Raw genomic sequence first — 27,224 nt, forward strand, 5'->3', positions numbered from 1 at the left:
TACCATTTTCTGCCCCATCGCCGTACCTCCTTGATGAACGTCGCATCCTTACCCCATACAAAGACCACATGCTTAACAGAGCTGGTCTCTTTCGCTCTGTGGGGCCTTGGGCAGATCCCCTTGACTCAGACGGCTTGAGGCGTGGGAGCGGGGGCTTATTCACTTTTGATCAGATGTATGGCATTGCCACCCGGTCCCTCCTGCCCCAGATGAGTGCACAGGCACAGGTACATTTCAAATTTGGCTCCTGCAAATGGGTTAAGCCCAGGACTTTGAAAGCTGCTGTGACTGAGCACTCAGGCCAGTGATGGAGACAAAATTCAAAAGGCAGTAGGAACCGGAGTGAAACAAACACTTAAAATCCCCAGGAACGCTCCTGTCTTGTTAGGCGGTGGGCTCTTTAGGGCAGGGGCTGTGCCTCAGTACAATAGGCCCCGATCCTGCTTTCAGCTGCCACAGTGCTAATCATGGAACGGCTTTTGCTTTGCTCTGCCGAAGTTCGTGATGGCGGACACGCAGCCGTCGGCAGAGGGCTGGCACGCGGCTGACACACATCCCCTGCACTTGGGACGCGACGGACCCGAGAGCTCAGCTCCTGTTTTAGGTACCTTCACAAGCGGCCAGATTTTCCAGCGTGCACTGAACAAGGGTCACGTGGAGCCGAGGCCTAGTGGGGGCTCTCTGCCCTGGGGGGAGTTTCACTCTCCAGGAAGGCAGAGCAGACCCATTGCTCTAGCTAGTTTCGGACGCAGGCGTGTGATTCGAAGCAGAGCGCCCGGGGAAGGAAATTAACAGGCATTTGGGAAAAAAAAAGTCAACTTTATTTCTCATCAAAACAGAATTGGCAACAAAGTCACAACAATCAGCATTTTCACCCCCACTTGGGAGGAAACCCATCCAAAAACAATAACTTACACAGAATGACGGCTCTGCGACCGGTCCTTCACCACAGCGACAGGCGGGGCTGTCAGCTCCACACACTAGTCACTCCAGGGAAAGCAAGAGTGGGAAGGAGGGAACGGCTGCCGACCGGCAAAGCTCAGACAGTGGGCATTTCACAGTGACCTGCACGAGTGTGAAATGTTGTGGCACATCTGGATAAAGCTACAGACATCTGCTTCACCCCTCCCCCCACCCCTCCAAAGTCTCACACACTCCAGTCTCCCATCCCTCCCTACTGGCATACGGGGTCTGGCCAACTTCAAACCCAAATGGATACTGCTGTCCAGAGCTTACCCTGTGCAAGCCTTCCAGCAGGGCAAGCACATGTCACCTCGCACACGGGCGTGGGAGAGAAGCTGGCTTGAAGGAGCAGGGGCAGCCCATCTCAAACAGTGCTAACCGTCTTGAGTTCATCAGCTGCCAGAATGTGCAGTGCTACAGTGGGGGAAGAGAGGTCCCATGCTTGTGAAAAGGGATTGCCTCTAGCCAGAGAAAAGGAGACACCCACAACACTCTGCATTGCCAGAGCAAGGGACGTGTGTGTGTGTGTGTGTAAAAAATAAAATAAAAGATACACAAACATAGGGCTGTTTGTACACAAACCTTGCTTTACAATGGAGTGTATATATTATACACATACGTATTACACACGTGCATTGTACCCCAAGGGTGCGTGTACATAGTCCTTGCTTTACAATGCAGCATGTAGAACACACCATATCCTGCACCGTGTAATGCTTTCCAAAAAAAAGGAACGTGACCAGAGAAGATCTGCCCCCGGGCAGAAAAAGTGAGTCGTAAGTTTCAATTGCTCTATGCCTGGTTCTAAGTGGACATCACCCCAGAAGCATTTGCCCCCTTTGCAGTCTCTCTTGCAGCAGCCGGCAAGTCAGGCTGATTTCGTTTGTGTTTCTAGCTAATTGAAATATTGACAACAATTAAGAAAGACCCTGAAAATCTCCACCCAGTTTGACTCCTGCAATGAATGCTTGGTTCTGGTGTGGAGTCCACAGTGGAGCTGCTCACAGCACCTCCTGGGTGGACTCAAGAGGCAAATGGTCCCTCTGTCTTTGGCAAGAGGAGGGAAACTCACCCATGTGCAGAGGTTCTAGCATTAGGCTGATGCACCACCTACGTCCCGCTTCAGAACAGAGGGCGGTAAGCGGGACATAGGCCTCGCTGAGGGCGAATTTACCCTCAGGGCCTCTCGACCTACCAAGAACAGACATGGGACACTGTGTAAAACGGACCCAAAACCACAGGCACAAAGAAAAAGGCCTCGTTCAGAAAGCATCACACAGTGTATGCTCCCCACCTCCAGCACACACCGCCTGCAACCTAGGACCTCAGAGCAAGGGCTATTTCGGAGACAAGACTTTTCAGCAGCACAGAGGACAGGGTGCCTGACATGGGAGGGACGTAGGTAACTAGGGGGCTGAAACGCGAGACACTTGAGAGAGGGGACGGAGGTGGGTGGGGTGAGCGGATGAGGCTGGTTTCAGGATGAAGCCAGGTACAAGTAGCAAGAGATGAAGAGAGCAGCCTCCAAGTTTGCTTCACAGTTTCGAACCTCCGTGCGTGGCTAGGGCGGCCTGGTGCCAGGAGTGGGAGGGACACACGTTCTGGGGAGGTTTCACCCTTTAGCTCTCTGCACACATGGCACAGACCCCCCCACCCCGCGCTGAGCAGAAGAAGGGGAGCCAGAGTTGCACACGCCATGAACCATGAGGGCACAGGATATGTGCAAGACAAACGCGCCCAGGTTGCTGCAGCCTGCCACCCCCAGACAAGACCTGCTTCTACTGGGCACTTCCAAGCCCTGAACTGGAGACCCCTGTCAGCAGTGCAGGGGATCACGTCCACAGGGGCTCTCCCCCAGGCCCTGACAGCAGGAGCTTCCGGCCCAAACTCTACTGCCCGGGCAGAGACGCTCACACCCAGCGCACGGCCCGACTGGGGCATGTCTGCAGGGCTGAGTACTGCACAAGAGGCTGTGGGCTTCAGGTTACCCTACCCGGACAAGCACCTGCCCGCCCTTTGAGGCAGGGGCTGCGCAGAACAGCCCCACAGACAGGGGCATCCCACCCGTGCCCCGATCTCCCTCCATCCCCAGCCCAAAGGCATTCAGTGCAGCAGAGCTCTGGAGAGCAGAAGCAGGGGGCACTTGGCCAAGAAGAAATGTAGTGTGGTGGCCGTGGCAGCAGCATGGGGCTGGGGGAATTTGTGCCCTTGGCCCTCCCCACTGGGCCCCGTGGGAGATGGCCAGTGCCCGGCGGGACGGCTCTCAGCCTTACATCAACACACGCGGAGAGGCCACGCCGGGCCATGGGGGCAGGGAGAAGAGAGACGCACGTTCGTGGGAGCCGGGTAAGCCCGCCGGCAAAGCGCCCTTTGGTACGAGGCAAGGCCCTGCCCTTCCCCTCAGCAGCCCCAGGCCCGGCAGCTCAGTTCTCTGCTGTCCATTGCACTAGTCACCAGGCTCAGGACGGGCGTGCGCGGCACAGAGGGGGCAGCAGCCAGCGAGGGAGGGAGGGAGCTCAGTCTGATTTCGTTACACGCTAACACTATAAAGGCACGTCCGCTTCACGGCAGCACAAGAGTCCTGCTGTGGAGTCCGGCCCCGGCCGGCGGCCCGGCTGACAGGCCCCAGGACGGCTCCTGCCGGGCAGTATCCATGGGAACACTGGGCATGGTGGAGGCGGTTCTTCGTTACACGGGGAAGGGGCTGAGCAGTTCGGTGTCTAACAGCCCCAGGGAGAGTGGGGGGAGGAGCCCCCCGGGCCCATCGCTCCAAGGGGCCCAGAGTATTTCCCGACGGATCCCAAACCCACGTCGGTGAAGTCAGGCTCCCCCGCAGCGCGTCGCGTCCCTGGCAAGGCGTGGGGAGCGCAGCCCTGTCAGGTCATGTAGCGGGTGATGGCTCTCAGCGCGTACAGCAGGGCCGCCTGCATCCGGGCCTCCAGCAGGAGCAGGTTCACGTGCACCTGGAACAGAAGGAGACGGTGCTCAGGGGGAGACGTGCAGTGACATTGCGGCCTGCCACCTCCCCTTCCTGCCACGAAACGGGAACGCGAGGGGAAGTCGGGATCCATCAGGGCCCGGGGAGAGCCTAGGACAGCAAACGGATGGAGGATCCCCTCTCCCCCCCCCGTGTAGGGCTGCACAATGGTCCTGGTGGATTCTGGGTTCTCCCCGCACACCTTCCCCCAAAGCCGCAGGCAGCAGCCACTGGGTCCAGGGCCTGCTCCAGGCACCAGCTTACCAAGCAGGTGCTTGGGGTGGCCACTTTGGAGAGGGGCGGCACGTCCAGCTGTTCGGCGGCAATTTGGCGGACGGTCCCTCACTCCCGCTCGGAGCGAAGGAGCTCCCGCTGAATTGCTGCCGCAGATCACGATCGCGGCTTTTTTGGTTTTGTTTTTGTTTGGCTGCTTGGGGCGGCCAAAACCCTGGAGCCGGCCCTGACTGGGTCAGGCTGGGCACTGACTGGACAGAGGGATCACTGCCAGGATCTGGGGAGATCTTCCAGAAGGGACAACCCCCCATGCCAGTGCCACAACAGTGAGGGTAGGATGAGCACAGGGGCCTGGGCCAGCGCTAGCCCACTGGGGGCTCCAAGCAGGAATCGTTTCAGGGTCCCCCCCGACTAATAATTAACAGGGGGCCCCCACTGAGCTGCTTGGGGCCCTAGCAATTGCTGAGCGCTGGCCCTGCCTGGGACCAGCGTGGCTGTGACAAGCTGCTCCGCTTTGCTCATTCACTCCCCTCATTAAGAGACCACCTCAGTGCCTAGCCCTGCTCCTGGTGTCAGGGTTGCCCCCACGCCGGGGCGGCGAGGGGACGCACCTTCTCGGAGTGCTTGAAGTGTCTCCAGAAGTGGGTGTACATCCGCCTGGTGGCTTTCTCTGGGTAGCAGGCCACAGTTTTGATGTAGACTTTCAAGCTGCGCTCCAGGAGCTGGTTCACCTCCCCGTAGTCATAGTCGTCGTATCTAGGAGGGGAGGGGAGAATCCACATTACCCTGAGAGGAGACCAGGGCCACAGGGTCTAAGCCCAGCTCCTCCTCCCTTCCTTCCCTCCCCCTCCGGCAGCCCTGGCGTCTGAACTCCCCTCCCCATCACAACGGGTCTGCGTCCCGACCGCAGGGACAGGGCCTAGGAGCGAGATGACCCCAGCAGGCCATCCACACACAACTGTGCCCAGAGTAACTGGACCAAGACCACCAGCTTACTGCAGATGGGCAGGGCTTTGGTCACGGCTGCCCATTGGCTGGATTCGAACCTGGCCCCAAAGCCTGTTCCCAGGGACCCTCTGATAACAGCTCAGCTGGAGTATCTAGACAACAGGCCTGGGGCAACCAAGAAAAGAGGGGAGAGGAGAAGTGGGTGTGTCTGAAGGCACCATGGGCTCAGCGGCTCCCCAGTTCCCTACCTGATGCCGAAGACGCAGTGAATGTAATTCCAGATGGCCCTGCGGAGCATGGTGGTGTCCACCCCGCTGTGCATGGCAATGGTGTTGTAGGTCAGGTTATAGACGACCTGGAACTTCTCGTCCAGCAGCTGCCCCATGTCAGGGTACAGGCGGTTAATCAGCGAGTAGCCGTGGTCTTCCCAGGTGTAATCCTGCCAGGAGAAGGATGCTGGGACAGAGGCTCCAAGACCCCGACAGGAGCAAAGGGCCTGGCCCAGTACCCCATCCACAGGAGTGGGAGTCTCTCCGTGGGCTTGGGGTCGGGCCTCCAGAGAAAACATGAGCTTGGGGCATAGGACACAGCTCCCCGGAAAGGGACCGGCTGGCGATGGCTAACCCAGGGCCAGGCCCACAGACCGTTGCCAGCCCCAAGTATGGCCCCACAGTCCTCAACGGGATCAGAGGCCCCTCAGACTGTCCTGCTGCTCCATGTCTCTCCCCTCCCCGCGGCCGCCGGGTGGCTGTATCAGGGGAGCGCGGCCCGCAGGAGGTACCTGAGCTCGGAAGGTGGGTGGGGCCTGCTCTCCTTTCCTAGTGAAATCCTTGTATCCAAACTCCGGATCCTCCACGAAGCACAGGACGTTGGGAGGCAGAGCGTGCTCAGCAATGTCGACTGGATGGGACACAAAAGCCCACAGGGACGTTAGTGCCTATCGCTGCCCCGCAGCAAAGAGCCACCCAAGAAACCCCAGAGCCACCTCCCACGTTACTCCTCAGCTTTGAGTCACCGGCACAGTCCTCTGCAGAGCAAACCTGCTGCCGTGATCTGCCCTAATGGGAGGTGCAATTAACGCACACCGCACTGTTCACTGATTACCCCGGAGATAATTACATCCGACAGCAGGAATCTGTGACAGCCCTTCCCCGCTCAGGGAGCGGAGCCGAGCCAGTGTGGAGGGAGCTGCTGGCAGTCCCCCCAGGGACGATTTCTCCCCCCTCTCCTGACAGCATCTGAGCATCATGCAGCAGCACCATGGCAGAGAGGCCTTGTCCTTCCCACCCCCCAAGCTAAGCCAGTGACAGGCTATGGCCCATGCAGAAGAGCCACCGAGCCCCTTTGGACCTGGCTGGGACGTGTGCCTCTGCCTCTCGCCTGCCCCGTCCTCCCTCCTCACCCGAAGGGGCCACAAGCAAGCTCTCCGTCTTCTCCAGCTCGAAGCGGGTTTCCATCTCCTCCTGTGTGACCCCCTCCTCCTCCAGCTGGCACTCCTGAAGCAGCTTCATCCTCGCCATCAGCACCTCCACCTCTTGCATGGCATCTTTGCCCTGGGCACGGGGAGAGAGCGAGCAGGCAGGGTCAGCACCAACAGCGGCTGGGAGAGGGATGCAGCCAACTTCATTCCAAGCACAAAACACCCCCTTTATTGAGGTGCAGAGAGGAGCCCTTGGAGGGACCACATGCCTGTTATCCAGAGCAATCGGCTGCTGGCAATGGGACATTCTCTGGGGCTTCGTTCATCCCTATGGTGTGATGCCAAGCTGGCACTGTGCCCAACACTATTCAGGTACGACCCGGGGCCCTGTGCCTCTATCTACTGTGGGCTAGATTCTGTGCTACACCCCTAAGGAGACACTGCAGAGAAGGCTCAGCCCAAGGGAAGGGGTAAGTCACCTTTACACCTCCCAGATTTGACTCCAGGGCCTGGTGCAGCCGCCAGTGTCACTTAGAGCAGCCTCAGGGCTGCTCTAATGTATGGTTTGCCTCCCCATGCTGCCTATGGGTTGCTGAACCACCCTGAATAGCTGCAATGCAAAAGGTTCCAGCCACTTCTCCATCTTCTCACTAAGCCCCGCTCCCAATCCACCCCTACACTGGGGTCTGTGAGGAAGGCACGGTGGATGGCAGCCCTTGGATGCTCCTTGGGGCTGTAAGAGGCCATAAAGAAGCCACATCCGCAGAGCAGGCACTGCAGCTGGGTCAGAGGCAGTTTGGGCGTTAGCCTGCTGCAATCTCAGCAGGAATGGGGGTGCACCTGCTCTCCTGGGGTTTGGTTGGGGAAGGGTTTGCAGCGCTGCAGATATAACCCCCTCCCCGGTAGTCCTTCGCACCAGGCTCCGGAACTAACTGCCGTGACCAGCACATGGAAAGCCTGGGAGCTGACTGGCCGAGCTCCTAACCCATCCATCCCATGACGGGACCACCAGGCAGCACCAGGAAACCCTTCCCGATTTTTCATGTCATAACTGCCTGGACCAGTCCCACTGTTTCAGTGGCCTGGAGGCAATGAACAGCGTGTTACCGAATGGAAGAACCCAGAGCAATTCCCAGGATGTCAAGCTCCAGACCGGCGTGCTGAGATCGGGGAGGGGTGGGAGGAGAGAAGACAGACCCCTTCCCTAACCCCTAGCGTTCTGCAACCTCCATCCCAGCTCTTCCACGGCTGGGTGGGTGGCTCTACCGGACACCAGCTATGCATGGACAGGAGGGAAGCTCGAGGGCCCCCGACTTACGCTGGAGCCGCTCACTCCGTCCTCTGAGGCTGGGCTGCTGTCGCAGCTGCGTGGTGAAGGCAGCTGGAAGGCATGCCCCCCCTCCTGGTCGGTCTCCAGGTTGATGCCGCAGCCGAACACGAAGGAGGCGAGCGAGTGGTAGTGCGTGAGGAGCACCAGGGCCTGGATGAGCTCTGCCAGGGACCAGCTGTTCTCGCCCGTCTTCAGGAGGGCCTGAAATGCGCGCGCACACGTTCCCTGGTCAGCTCTTCCCCAGAGGGGACGCATGCGGCGAGTATATCCCCCTCCCCCAACAGACCCAGTGCGGGGCAGGTAGAGGGGAGCAGGGCAGAGACCACTGCCGATCCTCAGCCCCCTTGTGCCCCATGCCTGTGTCAGCACCTCTGGTCGCAGAATCACAAAGGGGAGGAGGAAGGAGGGCAATAGGAAGGGCCTTCAGAAGGGTGGTGCCCCCCCCTCATTCCTCCCCACAAGCCAGGAAACGCAGCTGCTCGCTCAGCTGAAGGAGAGCCCAGAGCCATAGGCTCCCCTCCCGCACTGCTCTGCATCCTTCAGTTCAGGGTGGCGCATCCCAGGTACGAGCACGACACCAAGCTCCCCTTTCCCCCCTTCACTGCTGGGCCACAGAAGAGGGACAAGCAGCCCCTCAGGTTGCTTATTGCTGGGCATACACCACAGCTCCCCTCGCACTCACCTCTATGTGCTCCTTGGTGATGAGCCAGGGCCGGTGAGCCAGGATCTTGTTGATTTCGTTGAGGTTCCTCAGTTTCTGGGGGGCACAGTGCAGGCCTTGTAGCCAGCCCGGGTTCCCACCCACCTTCAGGAACTCCGCCACGTGGAAGCCAACCAGGTAGGAACACTGGTGCCTGGCCGCTGCCTGGGGGTGAGGGCAGAGGAGACAGCGACTATGGTAAGGACCTTTGAGATGGGAGAGAGCACATCACCTAGCGGGTTCTCCCCCGACCCAGGTCACCCAGGGCATTTCCCTTCTGCACAGTCTCCAGGGCCGCGTGCCCCCAAGCCTGGGATGTGGGATGGATTGGGGGACACGGACACACCTCAGTTGTTCTCCAGCTTCTCAGCTGTCTTTCTAATGAGAGGAAAAGTTGGTCTCTAGCTGCTCTGCTTTAGAAAACCTTCCAAACGTGATCCAAGTGTAACTGATCCAGGGGCATCTGCCGAGAGCCTGAAAGGACAGCGCTGAGGTACGAACTGCCCCGTTCTTTTCACTGGGTGCCAACTCGGATGCCCACACTACTTTGCATGCCAACACCGTTAACGATGGGAGTGCTCAAAGCAGGACAGATCAGATTAGGAAGATCCCCACCAGTGTTGTCCTGAGCAAGGGTTGTTCCTCAAGGGCTATCCAGGGGCTGGGGTGGGTAGGTGTATCCGTTACCATGGAGAGGCCTTTAGCAACAGGACGGGGCTGCAGGGAGAATGGAATTTGTTTTCCTGAGGCCGGGCTCAGCTTTCAGGGATTTGGGAACGACGCACGAGCGCTTTGGCCAGTGGAGTCTTTACATGGACTTAAGCCAGGGCAGTTCTGATGCTTCCCTGGTCTCTTTCCCCAGCCCAGGAGACCCCAGCCGGGGCCCGATTGATCTCACTCTTAGCAAGTTGTTCCTGATATGCAGCCCCAGATTTACCGCTGCTCAGTTCTACCCCCCTACTCCCAATTCCACGCCCTAAAGCGCTATGAACTGTGCTCCTACAGGCAGATACTCACCCGTTCCCAACCCTCCCCCACGGCACCCTGGCCCACAGGACCCGAGCGCCTGCCTCCCACCAGAGGCGCTTACCATGATGGCGATGTAGTGGCGCTTGTGGTAAGGCAAGGGCCCATCCAGGTGCAGCAGCAGGTACTGTGTCTTCCAGAAGCTGGCCAGGTACTCCGGGTGCAGCCCCATCACCATGGTGATGTTATCCACCCTCCCAGCAGAGACGAAGGCCTCAATGAAGAGCTGCCGCTGGGCCCGCTCCGTGCCCTCCTGCAGGATCTGCGGGGAGAGAGAGACACGCTGAGAATGCAGCTGCCCCAGGAGGCTCCCATCCCCATTTATCGTGGGACACAATGGGGGTCAGGCAGGCAACTGCCCCGACCCAAGTGCTAACAGCACAAGCTTCCCAGCTAACCATCCAGGCCCGTCCCCCGAGGTCACCACTTGCATCAGGGTCATTTCAACACACCGATTGCCCCCTAACCCTCCAGCCGCCCCACTGCCGGCAGGGGCAGGAGTTCGGGAGGTCTGGGCTACAGGGAACAATGGCTTTGTTTTGGGGCTCTTCAGTAACAAGCATGGAGAACAATGCTCTGCACACAGTAATACCACTTAGCTCTTAGAGAGCGCTAGGGATTACATAGGCAGCTCCTTTTATCTACAGGCCTAGAGGCACGTTACAGTCATCAGGCCACAAAGCCCCCCAGGAGGTCAGGACCAGTCACCCCAGTTTTAGACAAGAGGGTAAGCTAAGTGCCTAGAGTCCTGCCGAGTCAGCCGTGGCAGTGCTGGGAAGAGACCCTATAAAGCCGGGAGGAACTAATACCCTTCTATTGCAAGCTCCCTGGGGCACGGACTCTTGGTATGTTTGTACCGCACCTAGTGTAACGAGGGCCTGGTCCAGGGCTGTGGTTTCTAGGTTCAATACAAACATGGACTAATTATAGCCAAACGCAGCCGAGGCCGAGGGCAGAGCCAGGCCCCGGGAACTGCCGAGCTCAGGCACCCATGCTGTGCGCCCTGGAGCAAGCCTGTTGCCCAGCTCGCCTCTCTGCAGTCCCTGGCGCAGCGAACGCCCTGCAGAGCCCATCTTATCTTCCTAGGGCTGTCAGCACTGGCTGCGCTCGATCGTTAACAGCGCGATTGCCCCACCTCTCCAGGCTCCCCAGGGCTTTGGGGAGGAACCAATAGAAACCCAGCTCGAGAAGGGCTCGATCTGTTTCCTGCAGCAGGCCTGGCGCCCCGCCAGCTGATGCAACAGATCTGTTTGTTCGAGCTACCCTCCGCATGCCGTCTCCTCCCCCGCCACACCCCCCAGCACACGGCCCGCCGGGTTACAATGGGTTACAACAACAAGAGAGCCCTGATAAGGAGTGGCGGGTGCCCAGCTCCGCACCCTGACGTCAGTGGTAGAAGAAACTGTCCGTGCAGCCAGCCCGGGAAGGAACACAGCGATATGGCTGCTGGCCAGCCAAGGCTCGACAGGTCTGCTGGGAGGTGCCAGTGTTGAATCAGGAGGAGGTGGCTACCTGCCCAGAGGGCATCAGAACCAGAGCAATTCTCAGTCTCATAGCAGGGCGATTAGGAGTTGTTTAATCACCGTCCTTGGGCCCCCGCCCCGGACTAGAAAGGCGGATGATGCAATCGGATGGGCTGCAATTAGCTCATTGTTTGTGAGCAGTGCGGTGAAGGTCGCTGGACAAATCAAGCGATGACGACAGCAGAGTGATATGGAAAGCCCCTGTCTTGCTGCACGGAGCCAAGGGAAGCAAGCGCCCAGCTCTTCCGAAGGGCCCGCGAGTGCACCCAGGGGCCAGGCAGCCCCTTTGCCTACAGCAGTAGTTCTCAACTGGGGGCCCCTAGGGGGTCTTGAGCAGGTTTCAGGGGGGCCTCCAAGCAGGGCCAGCATTAGACTCGCTGGGGCTTAGGGCAGAAAGCCAAAGCTCCACCACATGGGGCTGAAGCCCGGGGCCCTGAGCCTCCCCACCTGAAGCCTGAGCAATGTAGCTTTGTGGGGGGCCCTGTGGAATGGGGCCCTGGGCAACTGCTCTGCTTGCTACCCCCTAACACCAGCCCTGGCTTTTAAATGCAGAAAAGCAGATGTTGGGGCACAGCTGGGCCGTGGAGTTTTTAGAACATACTGGGGGGGCCTCAGAAAGAAAGAGGTTGAGAACCCCTGGCCAAGAGGATATCGACAAGTCCCCCACCCCCCAACTGGGCACAGAGTCACCTGACTGGAGCGACGCCTCGCTGCACCTGCCATCTGGGGATCAAGGGACACTGCCCTGTTTCCACACGAGGCTCAGAGGAGCAGTGAATGCAGGGGGAGGCCACGAGACAAATCCGGGTCACAACTCAGACCCCTGCCCAGCCACTAGACTGTGGCGTTTCCCCTGGACGTTTCTGACCAAGATCCCCCGTCCTGTGGCCTCCCCACATGGGGGGCCGGGGAGAGAAGAAATCTTTCTTCCCGGGCACAGGAACCTAGGCAGGTCTCCATCTTTTTGGAGAAGCCCCGTGCAGCCTGCTGAGAGCCAGAGGCCACGGAGGCCAGCACTCTTCCGCTCCGAGCACACAGCCAGACCTCTATCCCCAGGCAGGTGGCAAGCAAGAACCTCTTCCTCCCGGCCTGCCCAGGGTTTGCTGTCACAAGGGGCCCTCTTGTGCCATGCACCAGGCCTGTGCCTTGCTGCTTCCTCACCACCTGTACCCGACTCTCGCCATCCCACGTGCTGGAGCAGCTCGCTCCTGAGCGCGACAGGCCATGGTGGGACGGGTGGGCAGAAAGCGAATGAAGGGGAATCTCATACCACCTCCCCGCAACGGCTCCCATTCCAATCTATGGGGCAGCCGGGTATTCCCACTGGCACTGATCCACAAGGACACACTCCTTCCCATCCCTCTTCCAGGCTGCTCAGCTGGTTGGGGCGCCGAGGTGGATCAAACAGAGATCCTCCCCCACACACTAAGTAGTCAGACAGTTCGCTATCACCATAGCTCTCCCACCCTGGCAAACAGGAGCTGGAAATCAGACCCCCAGCCTCCCCCACGGCCCCAGCCCCAGAGAGTCGGGAACACATCTGCCCCCAGGAGCCTCAGAAAGAAATCAATTTGCCCCCATATCCTACCTCCTCCACGGGGATGAAGGAACTTGGGCCTCTTCCCAGCTGCCGGGGGATTTTTATTCCTCTGTCCTAGGAAAGAAAAAAAAAAGGAATCGACTTTAAGACATTGCCCAGTGTGGCGCTGAAAGAAATCGGGGCCGTCCCAATCCTGCCAGGGTGAGAGCTGCTTGCCTTCTCTCCAGAGGAGGGACAAATCAGAGCTGGTGTCACGCCTCCCGCCAGGTGAAGGCAGTGGGACAGGAAGGGGTGACTCATGCAGTTACCTCATCAGACAAGTCCCCAAAGTAGCCAGGTATCCGGAGCTGCTCTGTCTGTGCACCCTCCTCCAAACAAGCCTGCAGCAATTCCTCAAGTGGGTTTGCATCAGGCACACCTCCATATGAGCCAGCAGCCCCAGCAGAGGTGCTGCAACTTACCAGCCACCCGCCCACATGATGCCTCTGGCCAGGAGGCGGAAGATAACCTTTTAAATGTGACAGAATTGCTTCAAGGGATATCCCTTAGCAGGGCTGGGGCGTCTAACAGGCACTTGTGCTGCCTGATGAAATAGCATGGCTCTGTTACATAGAAAGCTTTGCTTCACACAGCTAGTCTGACATCAGGACAGCTTCTATTGCATTTCACTTTCCAGTGAACTGGAGGGTTGGTTTTTTTTAAGCTGGGTTTAAACCCCCCTCCCCCGATTTTCGGATACACAAAAGGGAATGTAAAGGTGGAAGGGCCAGTTCAGCTGGGGGCTGGAGGTTTAGGGCCACGTTATGGGACCCATGAGTACGCAAATTAAAAGAGCAGAATGGCATTACAAGAGGCCCTTTGCTCACTTGAGATGTCCAGTGGTTTTAATTATTTATGTGGTGTTGGGTCTTACGTTACCTGGAGCACCCTGCGGAGGGTGGGGGGAGGGAAATCAAGGCACTGAGACATGATAGCATAGACAGCTTTAACATGGGTTCAAACGCACCCACAGAACTGCTCATGTCTGGGCTGGCAGCGGGTGGCACTGCGACCTGGCACGCGGGGTCACAACACCACTCAGGTTTGGCACCTGCCATTGATGGCGGGATCTGTGCCTGGCGAGTTTCGCCATCAATCTTTGCCAACAAGCGGGGAGAACACACGTATGTTGCTTGTGAATTATGTGGGCCGGGGCTTAGGGAAGCATGTCTCACTCAGCGAGAGTGAGGGTGGTTTAAGTTGTTTGGAGGAGGGTTTGGGAGTGAGCAAATGCACATGAATATAGATTCCCCATCCAAATGGGCTAGAAGCCCTTGATGTAACAAGGAACATACCAGAAAATGAATCCCCCCAAACATAATCGAAGAACAGTTAGAGTGAGACAGCCAACAACCTCAAGCCAGGCAATGCAGAAGCCCAAATTCCCCACCCTAATGCCCTGAAGGTCACCCTGGGGCCATACTCTGAGGCCACAGGGCTCTCACAGACAATGCCCAGGCAGCTAGCTTTGAATGGTGCTTATGCCCAAATAAATCTGTTAGTCTTTAAGGTGCCACCAGACTCCTTGTTGTTTTGGGGGATGCTTTAGGTATTCAAGAACCACGGGTGTGAATGCTTTTGCAGGGGGAGGAGCAAGGAGGAAGAGGGTGGGATGCATAGCTGCAGAGGGCACTGGTATATTCCAAACAAATGCTTCTCCTCAGTCCCTAAAGCTGCTTTTCAGGAGGGGATCCCTCCAGGTAAATGCTCCGGGGACCGCTGCCTTTGCCCTCCAGGGGTGTGTGTGGGAGGGGTAGGTGTTTGAGAGCAGGATCAGGATGGGCCATTCAGCGCCTAGTGGCTACTGGAGTGACACTCACTCCACAAGGTCCCAAACTGTACACAGACATCACCTCTCAAATGCAGCCACTTCTGGGGTGGAGGACAGTATGCCACACAGAGCACGGGGAAGAAAGGGAGAACAAACAAACCTTGAGCAAAAACTCTTGGGCAAAGCCCTTCAACTTTTGCAAAGATCTTTAAGCCCCGATTTCAAGCGGACAGAAACTCAGGTTCAGGTCTCTTCCCTCACACAGTCAACTGCACTGTACCCAATTGTTTCTTTTGGAGGGCAAAGTCCCAGAGATCTGAAACTGCGGCTCAAGGCTCTCTACCAAGGGGAACGCATCCCGGGCACATAGGGGGACTGTCCCCACCTTGTTGCACAGAGCCGTTCCAAAGGCTTGGTGCACTCGCTCCAGAATTAAGCCACAAACTTCTCCATTTGGTGTAAAGCTCCACCGGATTGCAGCCACTTGTGCCCCTGGGTTGAACTCACGGTGACAGCAGGCCAGCTGCGGTTGGGAGGGGATTTAAAATGTAAAAGACAGTTTTCTGAAGCTGGAGGAGAGCAAGGGCACTGGGAAAGGGCGAGAGAGAAGCAAAGACCTAGAGATGTTGAGGAGAAGGGCTCATTTAAAGCTGCCTCACTCGTAACATGCTGACTAACTCTCTGCGCTACGGTACTTCTGTTCCCATGCTTCTCTCTTTTGTATTTCACCCAGTTCACTAGACTTGCTCATTTCACTTTCACACAAGAGCATCTTATTCGTGTACCATTTTTCAAAACCTAGGGGGAAACGCATTGCTTGGATCACAATAGCGCCTGGAGGTACCAGCCGAAATCAGAGCTCCAGACCAGGTGAGGGATAGCCCCTACCCCAAAGTGCTCACAGTCTAAGAGGATGGAGGAAAGGGGGTATTATTATCTGCATGAGATGGGGAATATTTTACAGGTGAGGAACTGATCAGTGAAGAGACTGTCCACAAACTCTGGATTCCCAGAGCCTTAACCAACAGAGAAATATTTTTCTTTAAACCCAAACTTTGACTGTGAGTTCCCTGAGGAGGGAACTGCCTTGTACCAGGAGTCGGCATAGCACTTAGCAAGGAATTGATCCGCTCCATGGTAAAGTCACCCCAAATTCCTACCGCTCCATGTTGCCTTTGGAACCACAGCTTCAAATCTCTATCTTCAGCCTCTAAAAGGTAAAACTGCTTTAAGGCAAGGGCATTAAAACAAACACATTAGAAATCACAGAAATGTTGGGCTGGAGGAGTCCATCCCGCCCCACGCTGATGCAGGGCCAAGGATCGATCAGGTGCTTGTCCAACCTGTCCTGAAGGATGGGGATTCCACAACCTCCCTAGGTAACCTGCTCCTGCACTGAACAATCCGTACAGCAGAGCGTGATCGGCAGACAACACGCTCAGTGGAGAACAGGCGCAAAGGATCATAGAATTAGAAGGGACCCTAAGGGCCACGAATCTAACCCCCAATCAGGTCCTATCAACACACGGAACATAGCCGCCCCCCCCCCCTCCCTCCCTCCAAACAGTTCAAATGCACGTGGGCCACGCACATGACATTTCCTACTTGTTAAGACCATGTGAGAGCGACACACCAGGCCTAGCTAGAAGGGGGATGCGACAGAATCAAAGGGTTCATGAGCTTCCACCCCCAGACACAGGCGGACTGCTAGTGGACACTGCACAGGACGGACCCAAGCCAAGCCCTGGCCGAGAGACACATGCCAGGTGCTTTTGCAGGCTAACCTTTGCCCTCCCTCACAAGTAACAGCTCAGAGGGACTCAGGGCAGTTTCTCAGCCAAGTCCAATGACAAGAGCAGGCATAGAGCATCTAGAGGAGGAAGCAGACAAGCCGGGTCAAGAGGGAACTAGCCCACATTGTGACCCCTAACTGAACCAGGTTGCTGGTTTTCACCAGACATTCAAGTCAGCCAATCACACCAGGCTGTCACCCCAGCCTACCAGGGTTACTAAAGTTCATGGTGATGTTACCTGCTGCGGGCAGCAATCTTGCCTAGCAGACTCTAGGATTAAAACCCAAGACTGGAGAACCTGCATTAGCCAAGGGTATGGGCTGGAGGGGTAAAGGGCCACATCACACAGGGACTTGGGATAGCTAGAGCCAGCTTTAAAAGACTCCCCGCGGAAGTGTAGGGGAAGGTGGAAGAGAGGGGAACTGGACTGGTTTGCTTTTTTCCTTTATAGTGGACACACTGCAAGAGAAAAATAAATCCTGCTCATTTTTCCCCACATTGGAAATTCACCTCTCGTCTACCCTCGAGGTTCTATGGGACCAGAGAACTCATGGAGTTCCCCAGCTTTCAGTCCCTTGTGCCGTGGGAGCAGAAGATAAGATTTTATTCAGAAATGATTAAAATGCGAGGAGAGGGCATAGGTAAGTCGGAACCCCCACCACTGGGTAACTCCAATGCCCAGGGAACATTTGGGAAAAAGGCTATCTGGTAAAGATTCAACATCCCTGCCTGTTCTCTAAAGGGGACAGTTCACAAAACTCCTCTGCTCACACACACACACATGCACGCACCCACCTCTGCAGCAACACTGGCCAATTCTGATATTTCTATGGCAAACTGCACACAGAAAAAACCATTAGTCACACACCACCCCAGTCAGGCACCTTTAGACAAAGCGAGCAGAACGAAGCAAGGGTGTAAACACGCCCTGGGCAATAAACCCCACTACTGCAAATGCCAATCAGCAAGAGTCTCTCCTGCCCTCCACCGAAGAGCAAGGGTTGCTCCCAAGCACTGCTTGGCCAGCTTTGTGTTTATTTCTAGAGGAAGCACAGGATCTCATGAAGGGCTTGAGCCTGTTTGGGAGGCAGACTGCGTGTCCCAAGAGGGCTCTGCCACAGTCCTGCTGGGTGCCCTCGGGCAAGTCACTTCACCCTTGTGCCTCAGTTTCCCCATCTTTAAAATGGGGATGAGGACACTGACCTTTGTAAAGCACTTCAAGATTGACTGATGAAAAGCACTACTGAAGAGCTACGTGTGATTATTATCCAGCCCTTCATGTTTATCATTCAACCATGTATTCCTGTCAATTTACATTTCTTTCCATGTAGTCACCCAATTTCTGCTGAAGTTCATTACACTCAGTTCCTCCAGCTCACCTGTAAGCTCACTCACCATTCTTCAGACCTTTCAGAACTCCTTTACTTTTCTTACACCATTTCCTCCAAGGGAGGGGCTGATACTGGGGATTTCTGCACTGGTGTCGCTGTAACAGCATAAGCCACCCCAGTATAAGTCACACCAGTCTCGCCCAACCTGGGCAGTTACACCGGTGCAAAAGTCCCAGTGCAAACAAGTCCTTAAGTTATCCCTTCTTTCCCTTTGCCTGAATTCAGCAAAGTACATAATCCCATGCAGAACTTTGAACAGGTTAATAGACCTGTTGATTTCCGTGGACTGCTTCGGGATTTAAAGTTAAATGCACGCTCAAGTGCTTCACTGAAACTAAGGTCTTAGTTCCGATCTGCCCCACATCCTCAAACAGATTATGCTTATAAACTGTAGCTGGCTGAAGTACTCTACCCATATCTCCTCTCCAATCATCTGGACTCAGGAGGAACCTAGAATATCAATTTCTCAGCTATCTACAACCCCTCAATGCCTCTTCTGATCTTTTGTTGATCAATAGCTATGTACCACAGTGACAGGTGCATTAGATATTTCTCATGGACAGATGTCCGACAGACTAGCTCTTTTAAAGAACAAAAAAAACCCTGTCCACTTTGGTCATGGAAACTAAGCCTGGTAGCAACACGCAGGTGCAAGGTGGTTGTAGTTAGCATAGTTCTGATCCAACGTGGCCAGTATGACTGAATAGTTCTGGGAGATTAGAACATAAGAACGGCCATACTGGGTCAGATCAAAGGTCCATCTAGACCAGTATCCTGTCTTCTGACAATGGCCAATGCCAGGTGCCCCAGGGAGAATGAACAGAACAGGGAATCATCGAGTGATCCATCCCCTGTCGCCCATTCCCAGCTTCTGGCAAAAAGGGAAACAGATGCCACCTAGTGATCTCTGCCAATCCTGGTTCTTCAAGAATCCAAGGAGGCCAGGTTTACACCAGTCCATTCCAGGGTATGGGTTGCCACATGCCCAAGGAGGAGTCTGGCAGGAGCTCATGTTTGCAGCAAAGCAAGAGTGCCAATCAAATTACAGCACTTCCTTGACAAACAGGAAGTTACATGGTCGGGCTGGCATGTCTCACTCTCCTCGCAGGAAGGAATGTTGGCAGTTTTCTGAAGGCCCGGAGCACCACTAGCTGCACATCAGCAGCTGGAGACAGACAAGTTAAGAAGGGCAATGGGGGAAGAGGGGTGATCAGTGTCTCTATGGTCCAAAGGACAACTGAGCTGGTCAAAGGCAACCAAAGGGAGTTAGTCAGGCCTCCAAATCCCACTGAATTCCAGGGGAGTTGGGCACCTGATCCCCAAGGTTCCCATGGAAAATCCCAGCAAAAACAGAAACACACAGCAAGCCCCTGCCCTTCCCAGCACGATCCCCAAAACCAACTCACTCAGGCAAAAAGAGAAGGAGAAAGAGCAAAGGACACCCTGAGGAAGTATTAATCCCCACTGTAGTCACCCAACAGCCCAGCAGAGACGCTCTGTGCACCCCCTTTCCCCTGCCCAGAAGCAATCCACTCTGGATGTATTCCTCAGCTGTAGGTCAAAAGCCTTTATATACAGTAGATCTGCTCCAGTGACCCCACCTCCAAGAAGCATCCCACTAAATACACTTTGGCATCACCCATTGATGACCAACCTGTCCTAGGCAGCTAATGTTTCCTTTGCTGCTTAAGACCCCATCTTCCAAAATCACCTTTACTATATTCCCAACTCCCTCCTGCGGCCCAGCCAGCCAGACTACCCAATTCGCCATCTCCTCCGCCACACCCCCCCTTTGCAGACCCCCAATTCAGTCCTGATACTCCCTTCAACAGCAGTTCCCCTCTGGGCTGCCTGTCCCTTCTTCCTTCCCTATTTACAAGGCTGCTTCTGCACCTGGCTGCTGTGTGTTACAAACAAACGAGCAGGTTTCCTGTGATGCAATTCACCCTGCATGTTTCACCCCAGGAGGTGTTGACACCCAGTCAGAGGTGCCAGATGGCTCTTCAAAAGGAGAACATTCTGATAGCATGAAACAAAATACCTTGAAGAACCAATGGGTAATCAGCTGTACTTATTTTAGCTACTCTCCACCAGTGATGTCAGCACAATTCTCTTCTACCCTCCCCCCTTTATTAGTCACCTGTGATGTTGCATTGTAGTCATTGTTCAGACATGCTGAGCATGGAGATTTGTTCGTTTCACTGTGGATCTTGTGTTTATTAATTTGGTGCATTATGGTTCCCTTTGGCCAGTTAATGCTCCATCACCCTCTAATGCATTACCCCGTTCAACAAAAAGGGAAGCGGAGGCATGGTGCCACCTTCCTGATTCGCCTGAGGCCACAACAGCTTATGCCAGGTCTCCTGATTTCCAGAGGCCTGTGCTTTAACTACTTGGGGGCACAGATGAGTTCCATCCTCCACTGAAAGATCTGGCGTCAGCTGCTCCGGCAGACAGGACACCCAGCAAACAAGCGCTAATGGTCTGACTGGGCATGGAAACTCTGGTGCCACCTGGTGAACTGTGGGGTGTCAGCCCTGCCAAAGCTTAGCGAGGTCCTGGCAAGGAGCGTGCCTGAGAAGGACACCAAAAGATTAAGCAAACAGAATTACTGCCTGTACCAGAAAACCAGTTTATTATCGATGGTCTGTTTATACAAAAAAGGATCCCAACATGTTTCAAAGCCAACTACCATCTATACAGGCAAATGAATGGAAACTGGAGAGGAGCAGGGAGGGAGCAGCGATAGGAAAGTCAGGCCTAATCTACACTAGAAATGCTACATCCATGCAGCTGCTGTAGCACATGTGGTGAAGACACTCTGCTGACAGGAAGGAGCTCCCCCGTTGGCATAATAAATCCACCTCCACAAGCTATGTTAGTGGGTGAGCTCTCCCATCCAAACCGGTGCTTAGGTGGGTGTAACTTATGTCTCTCAGGGGGGAGCTTATTCACACCCCTGAGCAATGCAAGTTATACCGAGGTCAGTGATAGACCTAGCCTCAGACATAGTGATGAATTGGATGGAACATTAGACAATCTCTTGACCCTTTTTGTGAAGGGGTGAGGAAGTGTCCTTGCTGTATCCCAGCTCTGGTTATTGCACTCCGCCTCCCTAAAAATGCCCCACTTGCCATTTCAACTGGTTACAGTATTCTTCAGTTGTAGGCCTGAACCACTACCCAACATCAGTGTGCAACCCAGAGCTGGCTGCATCTCCATGGTGGGTGAAGTGAAACCCTACAGATCCTGTACCCACTACGCCAGCATGTTTGGGCAGCCTAGTTCCTGTCCATGAATCTCAATGCACTTCTCAAAATGAAAGGTTCTCTAAAAGTGCAGATCATTGTATTGGGACTAAAGAATTTCATGATGGCTTCACCGTATTTGAGGAAGCACAGAACTCAACCCCTCCTACGCTTAACAGTTGAGATGAAAGGGTATCTCTTTTGGGTGAGCAGTGCATGGCCTAAGACAGACAGCTAAGCAGTTCTGATCCCCGCCTGCAGAGATCAGCGTTACACTAACAGTTTCACTGCGTCTCATTCATTGCTAAGTATTCATTATTTAAACATTCCTAGACAGCTTTTCCTATCTTGCGTCCTCACATCATGTGGGATTTTTTTTTTTTAATATAGGTTCTTCATTGCCGCCCAGAGGTTTCCAGCTGCATTCCCTTTCTAGGATCAACCTCTACTTATTACTTAAAAGCTACAGTGTATTAATTTGGGGACAAAACGCCACAGCTTCTGAGTGGGAGCCCCAATTCCTCTATGTCTGGAGTAGAGCTGATTGGGGTGGGGGAAATGCAAAAATATCCAGAGGAAAGTGTCCTTATTTTTTATAAAATAATATTTTCCCCCCCCATTTAAATGGTCAACATTCTGAAATTCGAAAGATTTCAGCCCGTCATGTCATGTATTTGGTTGAAAGACCGAGAAAACGTGGCAAGGTTTTTGCTGAAGCTTTGGAATTTCCACAGTTTTGAACGGCTCTAGTGTTGGCGCACTGGCCTTCAGGCAAGGAAGATGCTAGACTCTAGAGGAGAAGGGATGTGATGGGCCACCCATGGGACTGGCAGATTCAGAGTTGCATTAGTATTGTTAAGATGAAGCATCCTCTAGTAATTAAACCACATGCCTGAACATACAGACTCCTGGGTTCCATTCCTGCCTCTGTCACCAGCTTGCTCAGCTCACGACCCCCCACGTAATACCCTCTGTGACCCCCTGAGGGGTCATGACACCCAGTTTGAGAACCCCTCTGTAGTGTAGTTGTAGCCTTGTGGGTTCCAAGATATTAGCGAGACCAGCTGGGTGAGAGAATCTCTTTTATAGGACCAACTTCTGTTGGCGAGAGCTTTCAAGCCATACAGCTCTTCTTCAGGTCTGGGAAAGGTATTCCAAGTGTCACAGCTAAATGCGAGATGGAACAGATTGTTTAGTGTAAGTAGTTAACACACATTCCAAGGAACCATTCATGGTAAACTCTGGATTTATGGCTTATTACAACAATCTGTAACCCTCTAACCCCCCTCTTTTTTCCTATGACTGCAGAGGTGTTAATGGACCACTCTAAATTGAATGGTCCCTTACAATATGTGCAAACTACTTCTGCTAAACAATCTGTGCTATCTTGCATTTAGCTGTGATACTGACCAGACCTGAAGAAGAGCTCTGTATAAGTTTGAAAGCTTGTCTCTCTCACCAACAGAAGTTGGTCCAGTAAAAGATATTATCTCACCCACCTTGTCTCTCTCATAAAGCTCATGCTCCAATAGGTCTGTTAGTCAATAAGGTGCCACAGGACTCTTTGCCGCTTGTCTCTCTGGTGTTTCTAAAGCACTTTGCAACCCCTGACCCCACCCCCTTTTCCATTAATGTCCCCTCTCTCTTCACTTTTCTTCCCACTTAGCTCATCCCCCTCCTACCTAACCTAGCTTAAAAAACAAAACTCATGGAATTAACATACAATTTGCTGCCATGACATTGTTCGCTCTGCTTGTGTGTCTACCTCTTCCCCCCACCCTGGGTCTGTCTAGTATATTTACACTGGAAATGCTTCCGGAGAAGGACTGTCTGCAACTCTGTACAGCGCCTAGCACAATGGCTGATCCTTAGGCACTGCACAATTAACAGGATTAATAATAAAATCTTAGAAGCACCAACTACAGAGCACTTCAGGCTCTGACACAGTGATTGCTCCTCTATGCCACTCCCAAGTCCCAAACCCATTTGTGGACTAGCACCAAATTCCAAGCGCCTCCAATCTATTTTGAATACTCCCTAGCAGAGGTCAGGGAAGAGAAAGTTTGTATTCTTGCCCACCCCCATCCAGGTCTACATGAGACACAAACGTTTTCTGCACAATGAAGTTCTGTTCACAAGAGGATTCAGTTCTGCCCTCTTCAAAAACAAGCACAGTGCCTGAAAATAACCAAGGTCTCTATGTAACTACTGGACCTTACTAGTGTGCCAAGAATCACTGGACGGGCACTTGGGAAACTTGGATATTGTGCCATCTATTCCCTACTCTGGCACCAACCTGCTGGGCAGCTTTGGTTAAACCGCTACCCCTTTCTATGCCTCAGTTTCCCCTCCCAGCTTCTGTCATCTTTTTAGGCTATTATTCCTGCACGCAGAGCTTGTCTCAAACTACTGAGCCCCCAAGGTGCCCAGATGGGGCCAAAACAGTGAAGAGTGCATGGAAACCAAGTCGAGAAACTGCACAGGGCCCATCAACCGGTTCTATTCTGTTTGCCCTTCTTATCTGCACCTGCCTCTTCCCCATGTAACAAAAGATTATTTTAATGTACTTCTCTCCTCAGACAATAGAGAGCTGGTCCCCCCCCTTTTCACCCACCCGAAGTTTCTCAGGGCCCTCAAACCCAACCCCACCCCCTCCTCAAGAAAGCTTTTAGTTACTGTATGGTCCTCAGCACCCCGCAAGGCACAAGCCACATTTTAACTTCTTGGGAGCACTTCCAAACAGGCGGTCCCCACGGCCTTAGCAAAAGGGAGCGAAGTGCATGTGGAGGGCTCTGCCTGCATGCACTTGGGCCCACTGAATGTGGACACTGAAGATGGCAGCTGTGCCTTAAGATCATAAAATTCCCTGCCCAAGAGCCAAGTGGGTAAATATTATGAAAGGGCCATTTGGAACCCAAGGAGGTTGAGAATCCCGATTTAGAATTTAACCATTTAGAGTCAAAGGAGGTTTCTGTAACCCAGAGGAGATTACTCATCTCCTTCACATCTTTGAAGGAGGGGAAAACGATGGGGGAGGGAGGAAGGGAGGGAGATCCTTTTCTTAAACTGGAGTTAAGGCTGGAGGCTAAAGAAAACCTTAATGAGCCCTGCCAGGTTTTTCAAAGTGACCCAGGTGTATTAAAGCCAGGACATTCAAAAGAATACAAATAAAATAATAAAACATGGAACTGGGGTCGGGAAAACTTCTTTGGGAAGGGAAGGTATAGTTAGTTAGTTGCTTTTTAATTCTGCTTCTACTCTCAGAAGTCAGGAAGAGCGATTCTTAAAAGTGGTCTCAATCCCCCTGATCTGTTGCCACATTGGCTAACCACCCATTCCCCGACCCTCCTAACATGAGACTTCTTGGTTAGCCCCTTTGGGGCATGTCTGTACTTGCGCCCTCTTCGCCAAACAACAAGTCAAATGGAAACTTTGATTTGCCTCCAAAGAACGAGAGATGTCGAGAGAGAGACACAGACCTCAGCTCGCTACACAGGCAAGACACTGCAAAGCTGTTTGCCCATCGGATCTAGGATTCATCACGGCAGGTAGCGCGCTCATATTCGTCACTGGTATGGCAACCTCACGCCCCTCTTGCATCCCCAGTCCACTAGCTGATGCAACTGGGCTAAAACCATGTCAGAATCGTTACCGAATCCCTTACGCAACCAGGCTGGATCTGGAGCGCCCCCCTCCCCAAATCACGAAGACTGGAAAAGTAAACAGCTCCTAAGTTACAGCTCAGGGCAGCAGAAGAGAGGACGACACTGGAAAGTGATCGCGAAGGCCCTCCCCCGCTCCCGGAAAAAAAAAAAAGAAGAAAGAAAAGACGGGGTATTCCCCCTTCCATTACCTCCTTATTCCTCAAATCACCACATTGCTCGCAGGGTAAATAGCCCTTGATGCCCGTGCCGCCGCCGCAGCAATCGGAGCCTGCAACAATCATGGTGCTGTTCGGGGTGGCGGCACTCGGCGGGGTGGGGGGAGACGCGCTGCGCTCGGGGCTCGCTCCGCGGCTCTGGTTATCTGTCCGGAGGGTGAAGGTGCATAGCGGATCGGGCAGCCCGCGGAGGCGTCAGTTTCACGGCGGCGGCAACAACAGCGGGTCGGTGTCCCGGGGTTCTACGGTCGAACGTCCGAACGCTGCAGGGTTCTGGAACGTCCGGGCGCACCAGCGTTCTAGAGCGCCCCGGGGCTCAGCAACCCACCGGACCAGCCCAGCAGAACCCGCGGGAGCGCACGTAGTACTGACCCGCGGCTCGGGCGCGCCCCCCCAGCTGCTCTCTCATAAAGCTATAGGCGGGCGGAACGGCGGCCCACGGGCCCAATCGCTTTACAGGAGGAGGAGCCATGACTCAGCCCCCTAAACTTCTCCTCCAATAGGAAAGGACAGAGCCGCGTGGGATTTTGGGAATGCTAGTTTCAACCGCTGTTTACTGCTTTGGGGCAGAGCAGACCTCCGTGGCTGAGAAGTGGGTGCAAGTGTTGCGGGTAGTGAGGGCTGAACGCTGCCATTTGAATGCAACAAAGACACGCGTGGGGTTGTACCGCCCTCATCACGGGATTTCTTAGTTTTCTTTGGAGAAGTATACTGAGATAAATCTTGATCCTCCTGGGGGGGGGGAGGGGGTTGGAGTGGATGAGAGGTTCGAGAGGAACAAGGAAGGGGAAAAAGCCCTTACCACTGAAAGTATTTATAAAAGGTCCCTATCGCAAGGTGCATCCATGTTCCTGAGATCAAAATCTAGCCACCTGCCTCTGTACAGAGCTTAAAGTGGTTTGAAAAAAAGTGTGTGTGGGAGGGGTGTCATAAGCAGTGTTGGTAAAACTGCTTGATGTGACCTGAATTGATTTTTAAAGATTTTTTTTGGCCTGATCTGTGACCCCTTGTAACCGTCCCCGCGTTTTGAGCATCCACCACATCCCCCCTCTAAGATTGATGGAGCTATCTAAAGATAACACATACGAACGGCCAGACTGGGTCAGACCAGAGGTTCATCTAGCCCAGTATCCTGTCCTCCAACAGGGGCCAATGCCAGGTGCCCATGGGGGGCGCATGAACTGCTGGCTGGGGGAAGCTAGCCCTCAGCCCTTCCTCTTCCACCCAAGGTCCCGCCCTTTCTACACCCCCTGGAACCCAGAGCCCCTCTACCGCAGCCACCGGCCCCTGCCCCAGGTTGGCTAGTGCCCGCAGTCCCCCCCAGCCCTGGAGGGCCAGGAGGGTGAGCGCTGCAGCCCCCTAGCCTCGGGAAGGCCAGTGGCACCACCAAAGTGGCGCCCTGGGGGTGAAGTGTGGGCGGGGCCATGCCTGGCTGTTTGGGGAGGCACAGTCTCCCCTACCCATCGCCCATGCAGGTGCCCCAGAGGGAATGAACAGAACAGGGAATCATCAAGTGATCCAGCCCCTGTCGCCCATTCCCAGTTTCTGGCAAAACACAATCTGAATCTACATGTTAAAGGCTAATACACGAAATCTGAGCCTTAGCCAAATAAACCTGCCAACCACAGAGACAAAAATCAAAACAAACTCTAAATAAATAAAGGAAACAACTTTAAACAAACATTAAGGGCCCAACTCCTCTCTCCAATGCACGGGTGTAATTCAGCCACATTTAGGGTCAGCAATTTTGTGGAAGTCACAAACAAGCCAGGTTCCTAGTCTGAAGGCCTGACTGGCCTTTAGGTGGGGACACAAAATAGCTTGATCAACAAATTTTTTTCAATGGTACATTTTTCTTGGATGGTGCAAAACCACCAATCAGGAGAAAAACAACACAGGGCTAAAGAGAGGTGATGACGGGGGTTCAAAGATTAGCTCTCTTTAAAGAACATTTGTTCCCTGCAGATTCAGAGGGCTGACCCTGGATCACAAACTCCTCCGGCCTAAGGGATTTCTGAATGTGCAGAGAAGAAATCAGCACATAGGTGTCCTGCGCCCATTCGCCATTGCCCTTGTGCTGCAAAGTGGATGTAAAATGCTACAAAATTAGAACAATTGCGTTTCCACTCACTTTTGCACGCGTGTATATGGCAACACCAGGTGTAGGGCAATGGCGAATCAGGCCCGTTATATATGAAAAGGAACTCAAGGCCCACAAGGAGATTAACATTCACACATACCGGGCCTGATTCTCCTCTCACATCAGTTTACACCAGCGTAGACTAAGGCCTCATCTACGCTTAACACTTCTAGGGCATAGCTTTGTCAGTCAGGGGTGTGAAAAAACCCACACCTCCTAGCGACACACTTGTGCTGACAACATGCCCAGGGTAGGAGCAGCTACACTGACAGAATAGTGCTGCTTTGTCAACACAATTGAT

At 54.2% G+C, this 27,224-nt stretch overlaps 1 protein-coding gene across 1 annotated transcript; it reads right to left on the reverse strand.

The window, feature by feature from the left end:
- Nucleotides 1–798: 798 nt before the first annotated feature.
- SESN2 (sestrin 2) lies at nt 799–25,473 on the reverse strand. Its single transcript, XM_054011932.1, has 10 exons — nt 24,757–25,473; nt 12,710–12,775; nt 9,663–9,860; nt 8,555–8,737; nt 7,861–8,073; nt 6,525–6,675; nt 5,904–6,022; nt 5,371–5,561; nt 4,786–4,930; nt 799–3,926 (listed from the first exon to the last, which is right to left on the reverse strand). The coding sequence occupies exons 1-10, from the start codon at nt 24,847–24,849 to the stop codon at nt 3,840–3,842; spliced, it is 1,446 nt and encodes a 481-aa protein (XP_053867907.1). The 5' UTR covers nt 24,850–25,473; the 3' UTR covers nt 799–3,839.
- Nucleotides 25,474–27,224: the final 1,751 nt, after the last annotated feature.

This window comes from Malaclemys terrapin, chromosome 22 (assembly GCF_027887155.1).
Source record: "Malaclemys terrapin pileata isolate rMalTer1 chromosome 22, rMalTer1.hap1, whole genome shotgun sequence".
NCBI classification, from domain to species: Eukaryota; Metazoa; Chordata; order Testudines; family Emydidae; genus Malaclemys; species Malaclemys terrapin.